The sequence below is a fragment of the Emys orbicularis genome, chromosome 11 (assembly GCF_028017835.1).
Source record: "Emys orbicularis isolate rEmyOrb1 chromosome 11, rEmyOrb1.hap1, whole genome shotgun sequence".
NCBI classification, from domain to species: domain Eukaryota; kingdom Metazoa; phylum Chordata; order Testudines; family Emydidae; genus Emys; species Emys orbicularis.
In genome coordinates, this window is record NC_088693.1 from 10299036 (window position 1) to 10321335 (window position 22300).

A 22300-nucleotide genomic window follows, 5' to 3' on the forward strand; every position below is an offset into this window, starting at 1 on the left:
AGAGGGAACCCTGTATCTTAGAGTGCTCTAAAGGAAACAATTCTTTTTCATGTTTCTTTGTTCTTACACATGTATAATATAGCCACGTTCATAATCTATTATTTACCTATTTCCTGACAAGGCCCACTTCACCTACGAGGAGGCTGAACTACCTAGATTTCTTGGAAACAAATAGCTGCTACAACCCAAACATTTTAAATGCAATAATTAGTCTTTGAGTTTGCGTAGATTTCAAAGTGCTTTACTAACAGTAAGTCCCAGCACACCCTTGTGAGATGTGTAGATCAACCCCTTTTACAGACTGGAGAACTGAAGCACAGAGAAGTTACTTGACCCGAGGTCACGCAGCCAGTCAATGGCAAAGCTGAGAATGGAACCCACGAGTCCGGGCTCACAAACCCATATTCTGGCTACTAGACACTCTCCCCCTTTTTCTCATATCCATGTTCCGTTCCTTCAAATGTGATTCAGTGCAACATATACCGGTATATTTATACACACAGAGAAAGAAGGAGGGAGGCAGAGATAAACCGATATAAGAACCACGCACTCAAAACAGTGTGCAATAAATCACTGTAAAAAGGAAAAAAGAAAAGCTGTGCAGGGTGCACAAAAGGGCACAACCGTTAGTGAAAAGCCACTGGGATGTTCCAAAATAGGAGTAAAAGCCGTCTTTGCAGAGTTCAAATTTTTAATTTTTATGGGCCACGTGGCTCAAATTTTGTCACTCTCATTGTGCTCAGACCATTATGTTCACATCTCTCCTGTCTAAAAATGGCAGCTTTAGCTTTAGGGTTGCCAAGCCTCCAGGACTGTCCTGGAGTCTCCAGGAATTAAAGATTCATCTTTAATTAAAGATTACTGTTGTAGGATGAAACCTCCAGGAATACATCCAACCAAAATGGCAACACCATTTAGCTTCGCCTTTGATATTTTAAAATATAAGAAATATAATAAATGATACTGCTCATAATGATACTTAGCAGTTATAGTGATTTCACCCGTAGGGCATAAAGTGTTTCACAGGAAGTGGCTAAGTATTGTTACTGTTCAGTGGTGAAGTGACGGCTGAAATTGTTTCTACAGGGTGAAGAGGAGTGGAGTGGGGAGAGTCCCTGGACTAAGAGTAAGGCCCTACTTAATTCGCAACACTGCGGAAATTGTGGATCCCACAATATTAGGCTTCCCCTGCAATTTTGACAGTGGGAGCCCCGTCCGAACCGGCGGCCGACAGTGGAAGCCCCTGCTCTTAGCCCAGGGTTGCTGCTCTCAGCCCTGGGGTGCCGACAGCGGAAAATCACAGAAAGAATAATGGACCTTATTACCACAAACCATAAGATCCATTACTACTTTGATACGATTCTCCGTGGCTTGTCCGCAAGTCAGTAACAATTTTTTGACAATCATCCTGCAATTCAAGTAGGGCCTTCACTATGAGTACTATTCTGGACCAGAAGTGCAACAAAAACACGAGGACAAACTCGAAAACCAGGTAACCTGGCATGAATACTCCCTGCTGGCCATGCAGGAAATGCTAATTGATGTCAGGAGGAAATGCCCATGGTGAAGACATTACATAAGCGGGAGAGGCGGGAAGTGAGAAGAAACAAATGTTCACACAAAAAAATTGCCACAACAAGCATCTCTACGCAGTAGTAATCCACATTTGTTGTCCTCTCACCAGGGGTAAGGGCACCACACTGCCCTCTGTTGGATGGAGCACTATACCTGCACAAGTGTGTGTTAGTCACCCTCTAGTGGCTAGAAAAATGGAAATTAAGCTACAGTGCTGCTCTCTAGAGCATGTTGGTACGTTGCCCTCTAGGGACGACAGAGGGCATAAGGCATAGCACTGAAGTGTGCACGTATCACAGGCTGCCCAAAGCTTATTTAAATACCTTCAAAAAAGTGATACAAGTTAAAAACAGACATTTAGAACTATTGAGTCTTCATGAGAAGAGCACATAATTTTGTGGCGGAAAGAAATTATTTTTACCTGGGCAGGGATGTGGGTTACAATCTTGGTATTCCATTGCTGATCCCACGCAGGGCAGGCCACCATTTTTCGGCTCTGGGTTTGTGCATGTTCTCTTCCGGATCCGAAAGCCTAATTCACAGTCCCTGGAACACGATGACCAGGCCCCCCAAAAGGACCAGCCCCCATTGATAATCCGTGCAGAGGTCTTACCAGTCTTTAGAAGATCGTCAACTAGAGCTTCAAGAAGCACAAATAAGACACAAAAAAGTGTTAATTTTGGGGCAGGGCTTTGGCTTGGAAACAAACTCATTCCATATTCAGGCTCTGGGGAGGAATTCTGTGGAAACTGCATCCCCCAGCGGTGCTGGAAACCCAGTGCCAACAGCGTGGCTCGACTGCTCCAGAGTGAAACCGAAAGGGAAATGCAAGGGAGCAATCTGGTTTCCCTGTGCAAACCCAATGAAGTGAAAAACCAAACCCGCAATATCACAGGGGCAACAAACTGACGAGGGCCAGACTGGGCCTGAAAAGCACTGACCTGTGCTACAGGCAGCACAGAGGTTCTCTGCCCCACAGGCAGCACCAGGAGGATTTGTGCTTTCCCCTTGGGCCTCCAGAACACGCAGTGGGAGCGTATATGCCACACCTCAGGATGTCCCTCCCCGCTAGAGAGAGAACGGGTGAGGCTACGCCCCCACCTGCAGCATCTCAGCCCCCTGCGGGCACTAGGAGGAAGCAGTCACTACACTCCCATAAGCACAGGGATTAAGACTGTGTCCCCTTGAGTGCAGGGGAACAAATGCTCCTTGCAGCCTCCCTGCATGGTGCTCCCATGCCAGGGCCAGTGACAGTTGGGTCTAGAGACTCTTGCCATCCCTGCAGTATGTGGTGGTGTCAGAGCACAGGTCAGCGTTTATTCCTGACTGCGCCCCCCTTTCACCACCACAAAGGATGCAAAGCTGAGCTTGGCCTCGGGCTCTGGGCGAGCCGGCGGGACGTACAGTCGGTATCACAAACCGCCGAGCCGTCATTGGGGCAGAACCGACTCTCCGTCTTCTTCCTCCCAAACTGCAGCTCGTGAGGATCAGGCAGCTGGGCGCGGCAGGTGTAGCGGAAGCGCTGCTCTTGGCGGGCTCCATTCTGGGTGAGGTTCACGGGCATCCAGGGGGTCCAGGGCGTGTTTCTGCGCACCTCTGGGCAGCCCTCTGGATTGCAGGTCTTGTATTCCTACCAACCAGGAAAATCATTTCTCGTTACTCCCAACTTGCTTATGGATGAGCTTAATGACTATAACACATCTGCAGCACAGCTAAGAGGAAGGAATTCCTTTACACTCAAGAAACCAGCGTGAAAACACGTGGATCTAAGAAGGCATGCATCTGCATCACCCTGAGTGCTCCAGATACAATTCACCCCCATGCAGAAGGACAGCATGATCCAGAGGGATTAACTGGGAGTTAACTGGTGCAGAGGCCTCATACAGGTCTTCGGCATGGGATGAATTTCACCCACTGACTTGTGGCCTATGTCTCCTTTCTTTGTTTCTTTGTTTTTGTTTCTTTGCCGATTGCAAGCTCTTCAGAGCAGGGAACAGGTCTTTGCACACATTTGGACAGTGCCTAACACATTTTGGGCAGGGCCACAATGCAAGTAATAAATGAAATAAATTATAACAATAGTAAATCTCTGGCTGTGAACAGCAGTAGGACAATCCTGGAAGTTAAATCTACAGAAGTGCATGGCCCATCATTGAAGTAAAAGCATTAGCCCATTCTCCAGCACTTTATATTCCAGTCGTGGCACTATCTGTTTACTTCTGAAGAGGCTTTTAGAAAACCTCTCTTTTGATTTGGGTTTCTGACATACACGGTGAGGGCGATGGGCCATATAGGTCCTCAGTCTAGGTCTGAGTTCCTACTGACATTTGTAGAGGTTCTGTATGGGCGGATAGCATGGTGGTCCTGGATTCTGACAACCCCATCACCACCATGTTACAGGATGAATTCCAATGAATAACACTGAGTTCCTGTTTTTTAAAAAGAATAAGGGAATTCCTTCTGGCAGGGGGACAAGAATATTCCTGCTTCAGGACTTTATATGACTCTAGAGTAGATGCCAAATGGCTTGTGAACAAAATCAGAGGCCCCTGATCAAATCTGCTTGCACCTAGGAAAATCCTTCATAAAGAAAAACCTTTCTAAAACAAACTAATTCAAAATAGTGTGCACCCATCAGCTGACAAACTGTGGAGAAATACAATGGAAATGTTAACCAGTGTATCACCGGCAGGCTGACTAAATACACCTTCTATTGTCAAATGCGCGTGAGGCCCATTTCTGTGGTATGTGCAGGGCTCCCGCTAACTGCAGGAGGCTCCTCCACGGGAGTGAGATGTAAAGGAAAAAAACTGCTGGAACGCTCTCAGTTTCCCAGACAAGCGAGGGCAAAAGGCCTGATCGAAAGCCAACTGAAGTCAGTGTAAAGATACCCCTCCCTCCCTCCACCCCGGCATCAAGTTCCATGAGCTTTGGCTACCTCCCAATATAGAATGAATCCACTGACCTACCATTCTCCCCACCATCTCGCCTAGCAGAAGTTGCTCCTGGCATTTTTTACTAGCACAAAAAATGAAAAAATAAACACGAGCTCCCTTGTAGGCTGAATACAATGCCAGTAAATAATACATACCACAGCGCAGCCTGGGCAGGTGTTGCCATTCTCGCAGGACCTCTGCCTGGAATGTATCCCTCCACCACAATTCGCACTACATTTATTCCAGGGGCCCCACGAAGACCAAAATATTGGTAATGGGCATGGACTGTTCTCGTTGCAGAATCTGAAAGAGTGTGGGCAAAGCACATCAGAGAATCCCTGTCACTTACTAGAGGCATCCGAAGGACAGAGGGATATGGGCTCTAAATGCCACCCCCAAAGCAGGATCACAGCCATTACATACGTTTTGGGTGAAATTCATGTGCCACCAAAGTCAAACTTAAGGGAAGTGTGGGCTTTGCTGGCATGCCACACAGGAGTGAATTTCACACTTTGCACTTAACCCAAGGTGGTTAACCATTTAGGGGGAGATTTGCTAACAAGCTCGGCACCCACAGTCAGGGGCACATTTTCAAAAAAGAGTTCAGATCTCATTTGGATAGCAAAATCAATCTGATAGATTTTCAAAAAAGCCATACCCCCAACCCACATGTGTCACAATGGTAGACGCTGGGTACTGAGCATTTTGGAAATCTGGTCCTTATTTTAGGTGCCTAAATGGGAGGGGAGCTCTTCAATCTGTCCCCAGTTACAGGTGCTGAGCCCTTGATAAACTTTCGAATCGCACAAAACCAAATACCCTTGCCCCGCCCCTTCTCTGAGGCCACACTCCCACTCACTCCATCCCCCCTCCCTCCGTTTCTCGCTCTCCCCCACTCTCACTCACTGGGGCAGGGGGTTGGGGTGTAGGAGGGGGCAAGGGCTCTGGCTGGGGCCAGAAATGAGGGGTTCAGGGTGTGGGAGCAGGCTCAGGGCTGGAGCAGGGGGTTGGGGTGTGGGTGGGGGTGTGGACTCTGGGGTGGAGCCAGGGATGAGGGGTATGGAGTGCAGAAGGGGGCTCAGAGCTGGAGCAGGGAGTTGGGGTGCGGGAGCGGGTGAGGGGTGCAGGCTCTGGGAGGGAGTTAGGGTACGGGAGGGGGTTCTGACCTTGGGCAGGGAGTTGGGGTGCAGGAGGGGGGTTCAGGGTGCAGGCTGCAGCTGGGCAGAGCTTGCCTCAGGCGGCTCCCCATCGGCGGCACAGCAGGGCTAAGGCAGGCTCCTTACCTGCCCTGGTTCCACGCAGTTCCTGGAAGCGGCCGGCATGTCTGACTCCTAGGCAGAGGGGCCAGGGCGCTCTGCACGCTGCCCGCACCTACAGGCGTTGCCCCTGCAGCTCCCATTGGCCACAGTTCCCGACCAATGGGGAGCTGTGGAGCCGGTGCTCAGAGTGGGGACAGAGCATGGAGCCCTCATGGCCGCCCCTGGACCTAGGAGCCAGACATGCTGTCTGCTTCGGAGAGCTGTGCGGAACCAGGGCAAGCAGGGAGCCTGTCTTAGTCCCGCTACGCTGCCAACTGGACTTTTAGTGGCCCGGTCAGCAGTGCTGACCAGAGTCGCCAGGGCCCCTTTACGACCCGGGGTTCTGGTCGAAAACCAGACTCCTGGCAACCCTATGACAAACTGCTCTTTTGAAAATCCCACCTTTATTGATGTTTGGAACACAGGTAACTAGTGTTTGAAGTTGGGCTGTACCTAAAAGCAGATTAATGTTGTTTCATGTTTCCTTTTAAAAAGGGAACATCATTTTTGTTCAACTTTTGAATCAAACTCCATCTGAATTTTAATCACTCCAGTCTTTAAACTTAGACCACAACTGACATGCAGTCTTTAAAGTTCCTTTTGAATGGCCACAAATCAAGCCAAACATGAAGATGTCCAGAGTCAAGAAAGTGAAATGAATTACCCTTTGCACAGTGAAAAACACAGAGAAACCTGTCTTAAGTCACTACTCAAGAGACCAGCAAAAATCTGCTGCCAAGTAGAAATGGCCTTTAATGAAATGTCAAAGCTAGAAACCACATGGGGATACTTTAAAGCATTTGCTTAAAGAGTGGCTGGACTCTGAGAAGTGATTCTGTGGAAAACGTATTGTGCATTCCAAATTTATTGTCTTTCAATGATTCCAGATCAGATTTCCTCAGTTTTCAAGTAAAAACAGCTTTTTCTCATGCCCAACCCTGCAAACTCAACCTGAGATCTGAAAGTCAAACTGGGTCCTTTCTTTTTCGCACATAATTACCATTAACACTGACCTAACGGAGTGAATTGGAGTTGTAATTAAGGTGCAACTGATGTGTACGCTGACTAGAGTGTATGTACACCACTGCCCTCTAGTGGGTGGAATCAGAACTGCTCAACTGAGTATCCTAGGCATTATACTGCTGATAGAGATTCTCTTTTAGTACAAGAGATAGGATCATCTGTGTTTGGGGCAAGATGATGTCAGTTCTATCCCTGCTACTACGGCGAAGTTCTGCGAAACCATGGCATGCAGCACGGTGGTAACTGAAGTCTCAGGGCTTGTCTTCACTACCAGGGAGATCAACGCTGCTGCGATCGATGCAGCGGGTGTCGATTTAGCGGGTCTAGTGAAGATCCGCTAAATCGATGGCAGAGCGCTCTCCGGCCAACTCTGGTACTCCAGCTCCCTGAGAAGTAAGTCGGCGGGAGAGCATCTCCCGTTGACACAACGCATTGAAGACACCGCGTTAAGTCAACCTAAGCTATGTTATTTATGTAGGTGGAGTAGCGTAATTTATGTCGACCCACCCCACTAGTGTAGACAAGGCCTTAGATTTTCTCAGCTTTGTTATAATATAGAGGATGGTCAATGTGGGTGAGCTAATGCATCTTAACTCTGGAATTCCCTCACTTCTATGTGCTTGACTGGTCAGCCCTAACGCTGCATTAACCCTAGCTCTTAACATTTCATCTATGTTAACTTCAGACCCATCCTTCCTGCTGCTACATATTTATAACCTTGAAAGTGAATGCACTGCCCAGGATGAAACACCCTCTAGTGTTTGGGCTGTGAATGCCTCTTACCGCTCTTCTCTGCTCTGTCCCACACAGACCCTGCCCCCATACCGCGGAGCAGGGTTGCTGCATGATCTCTGACGGACCTGAAAGCCAATCCCACAGGAGGTGCTGCATTGGGCCCAGGCGGACCAGGGTGTCCAAGCTCCATTTCTGACAGAGAAAAGGGAAGGGGCAGATGAGAAAACAGGCTATTTGGGTTAATTACAATTCTTCCAGTTTCATGCTATACTCAAAGGCTTAGGCTGTAAAGTTCCTAAGGGGCAGCCCCACTAAATCACTGGGATACACTAGTTCTAAAAAGGCTCACTTCACTTCAGCCAGACCCAAGCGATAGGCCCCAAGTTAGGACTGGGATTTTCAGAAGCATTCAACCTTGGCCTAACTCCGTTCCCACTGAAGTTGATGGCAAAGCTCCCATTGACTTCAAACAAAGCAGAGTTAAGCCAATGCTGAACAATTTGAAAGTCCCACCTGAGGATTCTCTGAGTTTTCTGTGATGTTACTGTTGATGATTTCCCTTTCCCTTCAATCCCATTCCTCTACAAGTCTCATTGACCAATCCCCTCCAATATCTCTTTACCTTCCTTCTCTAGTCAATATGCTCACACAACAGCAGACCCCAACATTTGCATGTTAAAACCCATCCCCATTGCATGAACTGGTCCTCCCACTAAATGGGATTCAGGTGTGGGGGGTCCACAAAACCAGCTCTGCCAATGCCCAGGAGTTGAGAAAACTACCCCTCTCCATCGAGGGCATGCTGACACTACAGATTTGCTATAACTTGTGTTGCTAACTCAGGATTTTATCATGAATCCTGTGATATTTGGCAAATAAAAAACCCCAACATTTATTAATTTAAAAAAAATCTCAAGATTTTTAACCCCAATCTCACAATTTTGGGGGCCTGATGTACGATAGGGGTTGGTAACACTACTAGATCATAAATCTCAATAGGACCAGGGGACAGAAGAATTAGATTACGGTCTTTCATGTGCCACAGATTCTCATCTCAGACTGAGCCACCAGATAGGCAACTATCTCTCTCCCTGAAGACCTCATCTCAATGTGTTACTGTTTCTAGCCCAGCAATCTCATTTTGTAAAAAATGCCACTTTCTGATGTCTACTAAAGAAACGACTCAGGTGCTCTCCTGTTACAGCCATGCTCGAAAGCTGAGCTGGAAAACAGATGTTACTTTTCAAAACCTTTACTGAACTAATAACACTGCTGGCAACAAGTGCGTTTTAGCCTGGCACCAATCATGGTACAGGATGAAAATTAAAACCCAAGTTGCCCTGAACGTTTTTTGTGTTCGTTATCAGCTCTTGCCTTCTCTGAGCAGCCTGACTTCAGAACAGTGCTGGATATCCCCTCCTCCCCACATAGGTGAAGGAATGAAAGATCCTTTTACATGAAAATCTTACTCTTCCATGTTTTAACCCACCTCTCACCTGCCAGTCCTCAATCCAGTAGGAGAGGTTTTACGCAAAATCTTAAAAGGGAAAAACACTACAAGGAGGATTTTTGTTGCTGTTGTAGCAGGAAAAGAAAAATAAATATATACAAAAAATATTCCTCATAAAAATAACACTTCCTGCCATCAGGTGATTTGTATTCCAAGTGGAGAGGAGTCTTAATGGCAACAAAAAGTTTCCATTTTCAGATTTCCAACTCCTGCTTTCTAATAAAACTCATCTTTAAACATCCTGCTTTCTCTCTGAGGAAACATCCCAATGGCATATGAAGTCAATTAAAGGAAATTCTAGGGCTTACGTGGATGTAGGATGACCAGATGTCCCTATTTTTCAAACCCTGCTGCCTTCCTATGTTTTATGATGGAATACATATTTCAGCCACTTCTTACAGGCTGTTCCCACCACTTTTCCCGCTGGACCAGAGCCTATAACGTGAGCGATCCTGAAATGCTTGTCCCTCTGGTGGGCCTGACATCAGTCACTGACAGAAAGGGTCACCTCAATACGAGGCAGCAGAGCAGTGGCAGGAATGGCTGGCTCTGCTGGGTAGGCAGCACAGCTGGAAGAATAGACTGGAATTAAAATACGACCCTTAACAAATGTAGCTGATTCTTCTGCTGCCAAGAGCAGGGCTGAGCTCCGGGGAGGAGGTGAGGCCTACTCAGTATGAGGAGTGTGATTAAAGCTATATAGGATCCTGATTCAGGAAAGCACTCAAACATAGGCCTAAGCTGAGCTCTATTAGGGCAGCACTTAAGCAGAAGCTTAACTTTAAATCCACGATTAAGTCCCATTGATTGCAATGAGACATAAGCAAGTCCTGTCCTGAATAGGGACGCTTTCCTAGGTCTGCCCTTGTCTCATGCAGCCAGCCGGCACCAATCCCCTACGTGGCGTGATGCTGATGGTTCACTAACTCAGGGACCCCGGCACACAAAGGAGGCACCTGAACTCTCCCGTGCAATATACTGTCTCTCAGCCCCTTCCATTTGGCCACACTTCCAAGGCTAGAAACACAACACTAGTGTGCAACACTAGTGTGCTTAGCACATTTTAATCTTCACAGCACTGTTCAGTCACTACCTAACTAAACCTCCTGCCACCGCACTGTCGTCTCACTATTCCCCCTGTACAGCAGGGGGAAAGTGAGCCCCAGAGAGGCTAAGTCCAACATTTTCCAATACACCCGCTCACTTGGGGGCCTCTCAGCTTTTGGGGGCCTCACTTGACACACATTCAGCCTGTTTTTTCAGAGGAGCCGAGTCCCTGCAGCTCCTAGTGACTTTAACTGGAGTTGTGCCCACTTACCCCGTGGGCCAAATGTGGCCCAGAGACAAGACGATACCAGTGGAAACATAGGTGAGGAGACCAGACATTTAGGAACCACCCTGTTCCCCTCCCAGCCATGCAGCGGTACCTTGAGCAATTTGCAATCTCGATCCTGGCCCCTTCACAGCCGCGACCCCCGCAGCGAGGGCGAGGGCTGTCACAGGACCGTGACCTGCACATACAAGAGCCTGTGCTGTCCCCATCCGAATGCTCACATGGTTGCCACGGGGACCAGGACCCCAATCTCCCATTTGTCGTCAGGTTTTTCACCTAATTTAAAAAAAAAAAAAAAAAAAAGAAGTGACTACAGAGAGTTTACATTACTGGAGACAGCACCACAATAGACATGGCAAACAAAGCTGCTGAGAGGATTAAGATGCAGCTTAGACAGGAGCTGTCTGTGCCTGTGAGCGGGATTCAAAAGCTGGGGTTATTTTCAGACAATGCTGAGCCAATATTTACCCTCAGAATTCCACCCTGCATACCTAACCTGCGTATACAAGCAGCAAAGCTCCCTCAGGCTACTACCGCATCCCAGAAGAGCATTGTCTGCCTCTCTCACAAAACTGCCACACCTTCAGATATCATCTCACACCGCCTCAGCCTTTAAACCACCACCACATTTGGTTATTATCGTTATTTATTTGTCTTACCCTAGCACCTGGGAGGCCGAGTCATGGACCAGGAGCCCACTGTGCTAGGTCTTGTGCAAGCACAGAACAAAGACACAGTCCCTGCCCCAAGGAGCTTACCATCTAAGGAGAAGACAAGAGACAACAGGTGGATATGGACAGACGGGGAGTACAAGTGAGCAAGGAGACAATATTGCTCCGCATGATAGGCAGTAGGAACTGCCCACTAGCAGCCTAACCACTGTCTTCCTGTGTTAACAGTCCAAAACTCCACCGTTTACTAAAGTACTGCTGCAATGTTTGAGACTATTGCTGTCGAATTTATTATTTACTATTTATATTACTGTAGCATCCAGCTGAGCTCAGAGCCCCACTGCAGGAGACAGTCCCTGTCCCAAGCAGCTTACAATCTATTTAGATAACATAGGCAGAGGAGGGGAGATGAAACAGACACACAGAGGTAAGTGAAATGACTTGCTCGAGGTTACACAGCAGGTTAATGGGAAAGCAAGGAATAGAGCACAGGTCTTCTGTGGCCAGTCCAATGCCTTATCTAGTAGGTTGTGTCACTCGTCTCCAGAAAACTCAAATATATTCAGCTTTGGGGCAAGTGCTGTCTTTTCATTCTGTGTTTGTACAGCACCTAGCACTCTGGCCTCCTGCTCCGTGACTCGGGGATTCCAGGCATTACAATACAAATAAATAATAATAATAAAAAAATCAGGGTAATCATGCAAGTGCAAAAAACTGGAATAAGGGGAAGTTTCAGGCTGGGATTGAGATGTGTGAGAGGTGGGGTGTCCGTATCTGCTCATGCGATGCCTGGCTTGCTGTTAGTCTCATGCTTTCAGGATCGCTAAATTATCCTACAAAAGAAAAATAACCTTGCATGTCGGTCATGATTTATACTTTAAAAAAACAAACAAACCCAGGCACAATTATTTAATCAAACAATCTTCCTATTGAAATTAATTCTACAACCATTCCCATCCCCCCCACCCCTCTCGCTCTCTTTCTTTTGCTACAGGAAGTTGCCCATCTCACAGAGGCTCCTATGTGATGCACAGGCGTAAGGTCACAGAATTCTAGTGCAAAGTGAAGCCAAGGGCCTTGCGGAAGAGAAATGAGTTTGCTGAGCACGGTTGCCTATAGGGGAGGCAGCGTGGCACCCTAGCCAGCCATGGGAGGAAGTGTAGAGGCCCTAGAGGTGCCAGTGTCTATAACTGTGCCTGAGATCCATTGGGTTCCCAACGCCACTTCCTGAGGATGTGCAATTTGTGTGTTGTCTTGAGCCTACAACTCCCTTACAGCTTCCACAGAGACAGCCAAACCTGAAGGGCTCTGACAGAGGTGTGGTGGGACATGTCACCTGGAGCTGTTCCAGAACTGTGCTTCTGCAATATGGTCAAAGTGAAAGGAAACAGACTCGCCACGTGTCAGGCATCTCCTGTGACATTTGTACTTCCAGACCCAACCCCAACCCCTGCCCCCATTCCCACAACACCCAGCCACAGGGTCGGCTCTTGGAAACTGACAACCTCTGCACCTCTCTCCTCTGGCTGCTCCCTGCTTCTGGACCAGCAGAGAGGGACGGAGGCAGCAGCAGTGCCACTCAGGCAGGAGTGCAGGGGCACATGGAAAGAAGTGCCTCATGCCTCCTCTGCCACCCAGCAACTGCACCTCCAGTTGCCCCTGGTTCCTGCCCTTTCTTGTGAGGTATGCAAGGAATATGGTCCTGCACCAAACCCTGCAGCTATAGTGAAACTGCCAATAAAGACAAGATGGAAATTGGTCTTTGTGTCTCATTCCAAGAATGATAAGAACGGAATAGACTGGGGCCCTGGCTAACATCTCGGGCCCAAGTACTGAGCCAGATACAGCGGCAAACAAAACCAACATTGTCATGCTTAATGTTTATCCCTCTACAGCTTCAAAGAGTTCTACGATCATTCTGAACTAGCCGCCACTACCCCGGTGACGTACACATCTTTTCCTCAGCTTTACAGATGAGGAAACTGAGGCACAAAAAGGTTAAGTGACATGTCTGAGGCCACACAGTGAGTCAATTGTAGAATCGGGAGTAGAACTCTCTCACTCCTCCTCCCCCGTCTGGCCTTATGTTAAGCTTTAACTAGGCACTTTTGAGAGCTGTCATCATCCCCCTCAGTCCATCTAACAGCCTCAGCAACCAGCAGCAATGACATGGAAGTAATTTAGATCTGTTACTGTGCTCGTCATATTGTGGCTAAGGGGTTTCAAGCATCTGTTGCAAACCTTTGTTTTCAACACATTGTCATTCAGCAGCAAAAATTCATTCTGGGTTGAAGGTTACCAGGCAAGATGTCCCAAAGGAGTACATTATTTATTTTTGGTTGATTTTGTGATTTTAAATACAGACGTAAAATTAATACAGCTTGGGTGTTACAAAATTAGAAAATTAAGAGAGCTACTTTCAAACATTTGATTCTTGATTATCATTTTTTCTTTTTTTGCTTTTCAAAAGTAAAAATCCAAATATTGGATCATGCTGTTCATTTTTAAGCCAGAAGCCTTTGCTGATTTCCATGAGGAGTTCTGCTTAGAAATCAATGGTATGATATGGCCCATTGCTTCAGTTTTTAATAATAAAAAGCTGATAAATAATTATTGGCTCGTAATTGGTACTGGGAAACAACCCAACATTTAAATAAACAAACAAAATGGCTGAAATGTTGAGATTTATAAACATGTCACGTTGCAAGTGTGGGAAGTTTTTTTTTTTTTTTTTTTAAGAAATTACATATGGATTATTATTCCATCCTTAAGTTTGTAGTGACATTTTGAAAAGAGCAAGCTCGGGAATTTGGATAAAAAACCATGCATTGATCTTTTCCAGAACAGGTCTCCGTGGTGGCTCCTTTGTAGCCATCATATAAACGAGATACATTTTAAAACCTCTAATCAAATACACCTTTGAAATTATTACACGATCAAATAAGAGAGTCCTTGTTAATCATAAATAGACCCACATATGCAGAAGGGTCCAATCCTCCACTGCTCGCACAACTTAAATGTCTCACTGAGTTCAAGGAATGCAGAAACAGGCCCAAAAGCAGCGGTGCTCAGAATCCAAGCTAAAAATCCAGACTGACCTGTTTTTATGCAGAGCAGATAATTGTAATGTATAGTCAAATATTATAGGTGGGGATGGTAGCACCACCATAGTTGGCAAGTATAATAGGCCTAGACTCCCCTGATGCAGCTGCCGCCGCGAGACACCTGGGCCGTAGTGGCCTCACTTGTACCCAGCCTCTTCCTGACCCTGCTCCGCCCCTTCCCCAAGCCCCGCCCCCTGCTATCTGGGGAGTCCCTCTTCTTCTCCATTCCACCCTCCCCAGGAGGTCCCCCATTGCTCGCCACGTCCATCCTCTCCTCCACCTCCCCTGCCCCGCAAGGCCCCCACCGCCCTGCATCCCTCCTCTCCTTTACCCCCTCCCGCCCGCTGCTCACGGGCGGTGGGGGAGGAGGGTGGAGGAGAGAAAGGATGCTGACAGTGTGAGCAGGGAGGGGCCTCGCAGGGGAGGGGGCATGTGGAGGAGAGGAGGGAAGTGGAGAGCAGCAGGGGCCTCATGGGGGAGGGAGGGTGGAAAGGAGGGATGCGGGGAGCCTCATGGGGGGCGGAGGAGAGGAGGAACGCAGTGAGTGGCGGTGGGGGACAGAGTGGGGGGCCACGGGTGTGACAGGGAGCTAGCCTCCTTCAGGGGAAGCTTCACCCGCTGCCCATGAGCACCACCTAATATTAATGCTGTCCAACATTTCTCATTATAAGACCCCGTTTTAGGTTCCATATAGCTTTGCCAGACTCAGCCATTTGGGCTGGTTTTCCATGACAGGTGTCCGCCTCAGGCTGATTTTTTAATTTCAGCCATTTCTTAGAGCAAGGCTAGGGAGAAACACATGGTTTTCCCTATGTTAAAAATTTCTGATGTCTTTTTCTTTCAACAGCTCTAGTGTCCCTATGATTTGGAACAGGGGTTTGAAATTTGACAGAGGTGAATCAGGGATGTGCCTTTTGCTGTCCCAAATTTGGCCAAGTTATAAGCCTTTGAAAAAAATCACAGTTTGCACAAGCTCAATAGAGACTTCTTAGATTTTAGAAGCGGAACTCCAGGAGCTTGGTTTGTTTGTTTACCCTAACCAAAAGAAGGCTGAGAGGGGATATGATTGCTCTCTTTAAATATATCAGAGGGATAAATACCAGGGAGGGAGAGGAATTATTTCAGCTCAGTACTAATGTGGACACGAGAACGAATGGATATAAACTGGCCGTGGGGAAGTTTAGGCTTGAAATTAGACGACGGTTTCTAACTGTCAGAGGGGTGAAGTTCTGGAACAGCCTTCCGAGTGAAACGGTGGGGGCGAAAGATCTCTCTGGCTTTAAGATTAAGCTTGATAAGTTTATGGAGGGGATGGTTTGATGGGATAACGTGATTTTAGTCAATAGGTCTATAACGTACCATCGCAGGTAATTAATATCAATGGTCGATGCGGGTCTGGCTGGAGATTCTTGCCTGCATGCTCGGGGTTCTGCTGATCGCCATATTTGGGGTCGGGAAGGAATTTTCCTCCAGGGTAGATTGGCAAAGGCCCTGGAGGTTTTTCGCCTTCCTCCGCAGCATGGGGCAGGGGTCGCTGGCTGGAGGATTCTCTGCGACTTGAAGTCTTCAAATCATGATTTGGGGACTTCAACAGCTGAGTCAAGGGAGAGAATTATTCCAGGAGTGGGTGGGTCAGCTTTTGTGGCCTGCATCATGCGGGAGGTCAGACTAGATGATCATATTGGTCCCTTCTGACCTTAAAGTCTATGAGTCTATGAGTCCATGAAGATTGTATCCATGCTGGGAGGACAGAGCAGGACTTTCTCTGCCTCCGTTCCCCATCTGTAAAATGGGGATAATATCAACCCTTTCCTCACAGATATTTTGTGAAAGTAAAGGCATTAGTGTAGCACTCAGATCCTACAGAGATAAGTGCCACAGAAAAGCCCCTGAGGAAGTTAATCATTCTCTCTCTAGAGCAGAAGTTGAATAGGGTGCAGTGAAAAAAGCATGTGCTACGCATTGAACAATGAGGAGAAAACAAAATATTGAATAGTTGCTCATTAAACGAGCACTGTCCATACTATACAGTGAATCAGGCAGCGGTCCTGTGGAAGAAATAGTGCGTGATCATGTAATTAAAGACTACCATAATGCATACACGCAAAGAGGCTGAATTAATGCTGCACTGGCAACTTTAATTATGGTATTTTCTAACTTTTGAGTGCTTGACTTTGCAACTTGAATAACATTCTTTTAACGCAGTGTGCATGTGTGTGTATAATTTATGATTAATAAAAATGTTTATTTATATAGTTCCTTGGATAGTACTTAATAGAATACTATGGATCAAGTACCTGAAACCCAATAAGATAAAAATCTGGATTCTCCAAGACACAGGAAGTAAAACAAAAGAGATAACGGAGAGGCATTCTTCACAAGGGCAGGCCTGTTAACTTCAGTGTCCCAGCCAAATTCCGACTTGGGTCACTGCATTCTATTTACCTACATGCCATTGCATTTTAAATGGGTAAAACATTCTTCTGCTTACTGTAATGTTCGGTCCCTTCTGAGCAAGTTGTTTACCATGCACTTAAAGTTGGGTGTATGCTTCCATACATTTAGGGTTACTATATTTAAGGTTTTAAAAAAGAGGACACTCCACGGGGCTCTGGCCCTGCCCCTTCCCCACCCCTGGCCCCGCCCCAACTCCGCTCCTTCCCCAAAGTCCCCGCCCCAACTCCGCCCCCTCCCCTAAGCACCCCGCATTCCCCCTCCTCGCTCCCAGCCATGTGAAACTGCTGCCCGAGTGCTACTGGCTTCACGGTTTGCCGGGCAGCCCCCAGACCTCCAGACCCGCTGCGCCCCCAGCCGGGCGCTTCCCCAGCACAGCCGGAGCCCGGGAGGGGAAGCGCCCGGCCGGGGGCGCAGGGTCTGGAGGTCTGGGGGCTGCCCGGCAAACCGTGAAGCCGGTAGCGCTCGGGCAGCTCGGCTCTTCAGCTGTACAGAGCTGAGGCGTCTGGGGGGAGCAGCAGCAGCAGCCGCTGCCGCAGCGGGGAATCCGCCTGCAGCTCGCAGCCTGCCGGAGCCGCTCAGGTAAGCAGGGGACTGGGGCAGGGATGCCGGCATTTTCCCAGACATGTTCGGCTTTTTGGCAATTCCCCCCAGATGGGGATTTGAGGACCAAAAAGCCGGACATGTCCGGAAAAATCCGGACGTATGGTAACCCTAATACATTGCTGAATCAGGGCCTTAAATCAGCTGTTCCATTCCACATCAGAGATTGATATATTTCAGTGGAGGGGGGAGGGGAGAGCGAGAGGAAGTTATTTCTGTAATGTATGTGGTTATTAAAGTACTTGGAATGAAAAGTACTATATTGATGAAAATTAATATATTAATAATAAAAAACCTAAAACTAAAACTATATGCATATTAAATTCTAACGCAAAGGTGAAATGAATGTCCCTAGGAGCACACAATATTCAGAATGCTCTTGAATATTCTGTGCAGCTTTTATAACCTTGAAACAATGATCTGGAATTGCACGTTCCCCAATGTTCTGCCATGGCGGATGTGTTGGAACTAGAGGATTAACACCTCACACACCTATCAACAGACACAGGCATCAAACAGGAGATAACAGCTTGTGCAATCAGGAAGCACCACACTAGAGGGTTATAAACACACAAGCCTCTGAATCCAGTGGTGAAAGACTTAAGCCTGCCAAGCGGAGGATGGATTGAAGTAATGACTAGTATTTGCTGGGAAATCTTCTGAGAAGATAGATAGATAAGAGAAATAACTATCCCAGCACCTCCAGACATAAACAGCATATTGAAGATATAACCCACCCAACCCCTTCTCAGCCTGCTGTAGTTAGCAGCATTAGCACACTAATTGGCATTAGATAACAATGGAGGTTGAAGAGAAATCTTTTATTTTCCACATTGCAAGGTAATCAGAGTAGTTCTCTTTCCTGCAATCTTACAGATATGGTTCAAGCAGCAGGAATTAACTTGGCCATGCAGCTTTCAAAGACTGCAGCCATGAACTGGATATGGTAGGCAGAAAGTCAGCCAGTTTGCTGCTTTGTTGCAATGACATTTCAGAGACCACGGCAAGAACAGGAAAGTGTTCCCTCTGAGTGCCTTAAACCGTGTTTGAATCCTACTCAGATGAGTGGAGGGTTACAATTTCATATATATATATAATATCTCTCTCTCTCTCTCTCTCTCTCTCTCTCTCTCTCTCTCACACACACACATTTTTCTACCTCTTCTGTTTTAATTTCTACTTACCGGGCACTCAGTAATATTCTGAGTCCATAGGCTCATGTTGGAGCTGTCCTCAATGGTGGTGCAGCGTTTCTGTTTGTTATCCCAGCCACAGTATGGGTCCCTGGCTCCTAGACATTCCCTGTGTAAGGAAAGAGAACAGATTAGAGCTCTTTAGATTGGAACCTATATTAAAGTGTAGTGCTTCTATATGACAGCTGTCAACTGCACTGAACCTCAGCAGAAGAAACAATTTCTTTTAGGCAGTACTTCACCTGCTTGCAACGAGAGAACAGTTGAATAACAAGGGTGATAGGACACAAAGCAAATATCACTCATACAAACTGTAGATTAAAAACCCAGTCACTCTCTTTTGAGGCCTGGGGCGGGGGGGATTGCAAATTTTAGTCAAAGAACACTTGTCATTGAGATATCCTTGTGCCCCCTAGTAATCCTTCACCGGGCCAGATCTCACACAAAGCATCCTCTGTGAGCATGTTTGCTAACACTATGTCCATGCAAAGGGGTTAGACAAGCAGAATTAGCCAATAGGCCAGTAATAAAGGCTTTCTATTAGTCTTGGCCTTTGTCAGAACAATGATTTCATTTATAATCCTAACATCAAGATGTCAGTTTGGAAGAGTCACAGCAGAACATTATTTCTGAGCCTTTGGCTGCTCTGAATACTGGTGCCTTCATTCTCCTGCCAAACCCATATTTACAGCTATGTGTGTGTTCCCATCCTATGAGCTGCTAAAGAAAAATAACTATGGCTGCCACCATCACTGGACAGCAAAGGTCAGTGATGAGACTGGTCCATCTTGGGCTGTACTGGTTACTCCTCTCGTGGATTCCTTTCAAGTCCTTAATTTTCATTATGAAAACGTAATAGCACAAGCCACAGAGAATATGTACAAGTCAGGGAGAAAGAAGAGGGAGGACCAAAACTAAAAAGATTTGTAACATCATTTCTTTATTTCAGTGATCCATGCTTTGCTATCATGCAAACTGCTGCTTGGCTCTTTCTGAAATCCCCAAAAGATTTCAGAAATGCCAATTAAATGGTAGCATGGGACCAACAGGAAAAATCCAGTTCAGGCAACTAAAAAGGAAGATAATGAGATTCATTCCAAGGGTAGGTATCAGTATGATAAGTGAAACATCAGAAAAAATCAAATGAAATGAGATGTGAAGTATTCCCACCCAGAAATCTTTGAAATCCTATTAGACCATAATCAGCTACAAATGAAAAAGGATGTCCCTCAAGCACAGCTGAAAACACTTGGATGCAGCACTAGTCCTACTGATTCCAAAGCAATTTGCCCAAAAGCAAACACTTGATTCTTTTGCTCTCTGGTACTGGTTTTTATTACTTAACAACTCTCTAATTTGCTCATATGGTGCAGAAGGGCGTCTGTTTCACTAAAGATTTAAACCTGGTAAACAGCAAGCAATGCTGTCTCTTGGTTGTTTTAAAGGAGATATTTAGTGAACAAGTTACAATGATTCTCCATTATGTTTTCCTTAAACTGCTTAAAAATACCTGAGGAAAAGGTATAGATAATTCTCATCCAGCCCAAAGTAGTAAAGGGCTAGACTTTAACGTAGAAAAAGACTTCTAGCCCAAGGACATTGAAGGGTACATATGTGCTGCGGTGCTTACTATTCTGGCTAAAGAGCCCCATCCTACTGTTTTGGCTGCCCATCCTGTTCTAATCCACAGTATGGGGTAGAATTCATTTTCATAGGAAGTGCTTGTCTGCCTTTTGCACTTCAAAGGCAGCAGCTCCTCTCTGGGACGGTACATAGTCACTGAGCAAATGCAGAGACTGGGAAGATGCATGGCATATGCTCAGACCTCTAGGTAACCCCAGCACTTCAGGAGGGAACTGTGTGGTTTCTGGAGGAAGCGAGAAAAACACAGAGAAGAAGAACAAAAGAATCCTGCATATAACTGTACAGATCTCTGCTCATCCTTCCAGACCTTGAGACGGAGCACATGTGGTTGCTTCAGACTGTATAAAGCTGGTCCACTAGACACTCAGCAAACAGAGGCAGTCATTGTAATTCGTAACAGGGATGGCTATTGTGAGCATCACCCTATTATAAATACACATTTTCTCTGAATTTAATTGATAGGAAAACATGTGCTGCATAAATTCAGAAAATAATCTCCATATGTTCTGTGCTGCAGCCCACAGCCACTCTGCAGGCTGCAATATATCCCAGTTAGGCACTGACCACTTTGCTGGTACTATTATTCCGTATGTCATGTAGCTAATGTGCTGCTCTTGGCTGAGAGCAGCAAGTCACAGACCCTTAATGGTGCACACAGTGAATCACAGCCTGCCATTCTCTTGCCTCTCTCGCTAACCCCCACAGCTGATGGGCAATCAGTAACTGAATCACAGGACCGGTGCCGACGGGCCTTGGCAAAAGGCTGACACTGTGTGTGTTAACACGAGCTCTCTCTTGTGCGAGGTGTGCACTCACTGGCCTCTGGAACATGAATAGAACAAAGTGTCATTTGCCTCTCTCTGCCACTTACATGAGAACTGGACTCTATTTGGTTAGCAGAACATACATGGTATAATTTAATAATAATCATAAAGAACAAGACATTTCCTCATCTCAAGACTGGCTCCCGTGACCAACTGAGATCTAAAAACAACACAGCTGTGCTGTCAACTTCACTTCAAAATTCAGAACCCATCTGGTTCAATTCTTGTAAGAAACCTATCAACTGACAGTGATACAATTTAAGTTAAAGAGAAATGTATTTACTTACACACAAGTTGCTTCATTTTTTTCTTTTTATAAATGGAAAGAGCATTACAATACACAGTACAGCAAGAGACGATGTCTGGCTAATGTGTTAAGTAAACACTTTCAAATCCGCATTTCATTTAGAGTTTTGAAAAATATATTCCTATTTTATGAATAATATAAACACACACACTCAATACATACACACACACACGTGTATACACACACACACACACACACACACCTATACACAGTACATCCCCATTTATCTGAATGGGCTGGGGGACATCCAAATACTTCAGATAAACAGGCTTTCAGACAAACAGAAGTGCTAGTAACTAACATCGGGCTACATGGGAGGGACACTGTGGCTTTGGATAACTAGGATTTTCGGGTAAAGGGAATTTTGATAACTGGAATTATACTGTACATATACACACACACACCCCCCAAAGTGCTACATACATTGTATTGAGAAAATGACAATGTATGCAATAAAAAAACAAATTAGACACCTTCTAGACTGTAGACTCTGACGTAGGGACTGTCATGTGCTATATGTGCAGTGCATAGAAAAATGGGACCCTGATTTGGTTGAGGCCTCTGTATTTACCATAATATAAATGTTAAGGATCAATAATATCTATACAATAGTCACCATTAGTAAATCAGCATTTGCCACTCCATGGTAGCTAAGACACCACAGTATTTCCCTGTATTTAGAACAGGAAATACATGTGGTAACTACTTACAAATATTATCATGTAGCAGTTACATTTTGGTACTGCCCAAAAGCCCCCAATCAGGATCGGGGCCCCATTGTGCTATGCACTGTACAAGCACATAGTGAGACAGTCCCTGCCCCCAAAGAAACTCAGAGTGAAATCCTGATGCTACTGAAGTCAATGGGACTTTTACCATTGGCTTCAATGGGGCCAGGATCTCATCCCGTATGTAGACTCTTTAATAGCAAACAGTATGTAGATTCTTAAAGTGACGGATTAAAACCGCCTCAAGGAGCAAATGATACAGTATCATCTCCTCCCTGCCCCTTGCCATCACAACTCCCATTGAAGCAACACTGCCAGGGAATCAATCCACTAGTCCCCGCCCCCAGAAACTCTCACTGTGG

General features: G+C 46.3%; 1 protein-coding gene across 1 annotated transcript in view; it reads right to left on the minus strand.

Annotated features, from left to right (window-relative positions):
* Positions 1-22300, minus strand: part of SEMA5B (semaphorin 5B) — a 163460-nt gene that overhangs the window by 27173 nt on the left and 113987 nt on the right. Inside the window, exons 11-16 of the mRNA XM_065413429.1 lie at positions 18427-18544; positions 10505-10686; positions 7616-7759; positions 4667-4814; positions 2980-3205; positions 1997-2215 (exon numbers count right to left, since the gene is read on the minus strand). Coding sequence (XP_065269501.1) covers positions 1997-2215; positions 2980-3205; positions 4667-4814; positions 7616-7759; positions 10505-10686; positions 18427-18544 — 1037 coding nt within the window. The remainder of the gene's footprint in view (positions 1-1996; positions 2216-2979; positions 3206-4666; positions 4815-7615; positions 7760-10504; positions 10687-18426; positions 18545-22300) is intronic.